At 53.7% G+C, this 2,172-nt stretch overlaps 1 protein-coding gene across 1 annotated transcript in view; it reads right to left on the bottom strand.

The window, feature by feature from the left end:
* LOC109526884 (CDK5 and ABL1 enzyme substrate 2-like) overlaps positions 1 to 2,172 on the bottom strand; it is a 9,193-nt gene that overhangs the window by 3,965 nt on the left and 3,056 nt on the right. Inside the window, exon 3 of the mRNA XM_019888459.1 lies at positions 1,857 to 1,962. Within this exon, the coding sequence (XP_019744018.1) occupies positions 1,857 to 1,962 (106 nt within the window). The remainder of the gene's footprint in view (positions 1 to 1,856; positions 1,963 to 2,172) is intronic.

The raw sequence follows: 2,172 nt of genomic DNA, 5'->3' as shown, positions 1-2,172 counted from the left end.
CCCTGGGCCTGCCTTCTCTGCGCCTCCAGCTTAACGTCGCTGTTGAAAGAGAATGGCCGGGGGGGTGGGGGTCATTCCTTCGCCGGAATGGGGCGGCGGCGCTACTTTCATGGCTACCTGAGCTGAGCAATCTCTCCGTAAGGCAGCACCGAGAAAGCGGCGTAGAGCGAGCGCTTGGCACAAATCAGCATGATCCTGCGGGGGGGGCAACGGCACGGACAGGCACACGATCAGTCGAGGAGCCGCGGCCGTGACCAAACGGAACAAATCATAAGAAATTCATCACCCGAACAAAATCAGCAATGGTTTGCGAGCCTCCTTTTAGCACGCGTTAAAAATGGCGCGGATCAATTTGAGCGAGCCACGCTGCGTGGCGGACGCGCTCGGGAAAAACGGGAGGCCCCGGCGGATGTTGGCGAGGGCGCAAAGCCGCCAAAAGAAAGGCGACAAATTTCTCCTTGGCGACCGAAAAAAAAAATAAATCAGAAAGCAAACCCTGAACTTGGACTTGATAAGAGCCGGCAAAGGACGCGACGACTCACCTGCACCCCCTGGTGTCATACTGCCTCATGCTCTTGATGAAGTGGACTTTCTTTGGCACCTTGACTCCGGGGGAACCGGAGACATTCCTCAACCTGCGAGATGGTCCACAGGGATCGAACGTCAACAGAAGGCAGCGACGCAAAGATCGGACGTACGCGCACTTTGGTCTTAACTTTTTGCTTTTTCCTTTGACTGCTCCAGTCGAAACACGCAAAACGTGGGGCGTCTTGACTTTGTCACAGACGGGAAAGTACATTTCGGGAAACCGGTCGCCAGTTCATCGTTTCAACCTTTTCCACAGCGAGCGGAGGAGGATGCAGATCGAGATGAAAGCGCAAATGACACCGGTGACACTTTTTAAATCGTCAACAGGCGAGTAGCGACGTGAATAGCGACCAAAACGACCAATCGGTCAAAATGCTGAGTTGGGTTGCAATGGCCCCTTTGGATGCGAGCGCGAGGTTTGAAAAGAGGAAGATGGTTCTCTGGGAAATTGATTTGTGTGTGTGTGGGGGAGGGTTGCCTATTAAAAAACTGGTGGCGGGAGGTCTATCGCATTGATCTGTTTTTGTTTTTTTTTATATGTGGCTTTCGACTTTCTGTTCGAGAAAATTAAACTTGATTCGCTGAATTCAAGAAAAACAGCAAAACTTGATCATTCATTATTTTTTTCTTTCGTATACTGCGACTTTACTTTCATTTGTTACGACTTTGCTACGTACTTTAGTAATCAATTGTGGGGTTTTGTTGTTATGGAGCATTTTAGAGGCGCTTGAAGAGCTCGGGCCATGTTTTTTGATTTGTGATTATTATTAGAAATCCCTTCACTTGACAACTCTCGCCAACGCGTTGGTCGGATAAAGGAACTGAGCGTAGGAAATGGTCTGCGCAGAGGAGGAGGAAACACACGGGGAGTCGTTTCTCAATAAATTGGGCATGTTCAAAACAATTGGCGGGCGGGCGTAACGACCGAGAAGGACGTCCCACCGAATGGCGGCGATCTGGCGATTGACACAACTTTGGCTTTAGCTGGATTTTGGGGCGCCGCCCTGTGACGCACCGTCCGTCCCGAGCGGGCCCTCGCCCACCACATAAAAACCGCGATCAACGGCAAGTTACTTTCGCCGGTCCTCACATTGGACGCTGCGGCGTCTCGAAAAGGCGGGGCCGAGGCCCGTCGAATGACAGGGGACGGTGGGCTGCTGTTGTCCCCGCGGCGACACATAAAATACCGTTTGTCAATTGCAGATGCATATAAACATAAAAGGGGGACCACTTCCTTGTTTGTAAGTCAGCACGTCGGGCGGACTTACTTTGCCGCACGCGTCCGAAACGTCCGGCTCGGCGCCTTCCAGCGAAGGGAGCAGCTCGGCCGCCGCCACCGAGGACTGCCTTCTCTGCGCCTCCAGCTTAACGTCGCTGTTGAAAGAGAATGGCCGGGGGGGTGGGGGTCATTCCTTCGCCGGAATGGGGCGGCGGCGCTACTTTCATGGCTACCTGAGCTGAGCAATCTCTCCGTAAGGCAGCACCGAGAAAGCGGCGTAGAGCGAGCGCTTGGCACAAATCAGCATGATCCTGCGGGGGGGGCAACGGCACGGACAGGCACCGGATCAGACGAGGAGCCGCGGC

This window comes from Hippocampus comes, unplaced genomic scaffold (genome assembly GCF_001891065.2).
Source record: "Hippocampus comes isolate QL1 unplaced genomic scaffold, H_comes_QL1_v1.1 scaffold152, whole genome shotgun sequence".
In the NCBI taxonomy this organism is placed as follows: domain Eukaryota; kingdom Metazoa; phylum Chordata; class Actinopteri; order Syngnathiformes; family Syngnathidae; genus Hippocampus; species Hippocampus comes.
This window is presented reverse-complemented; position numbering and strand designations above follow the sequence as displayed.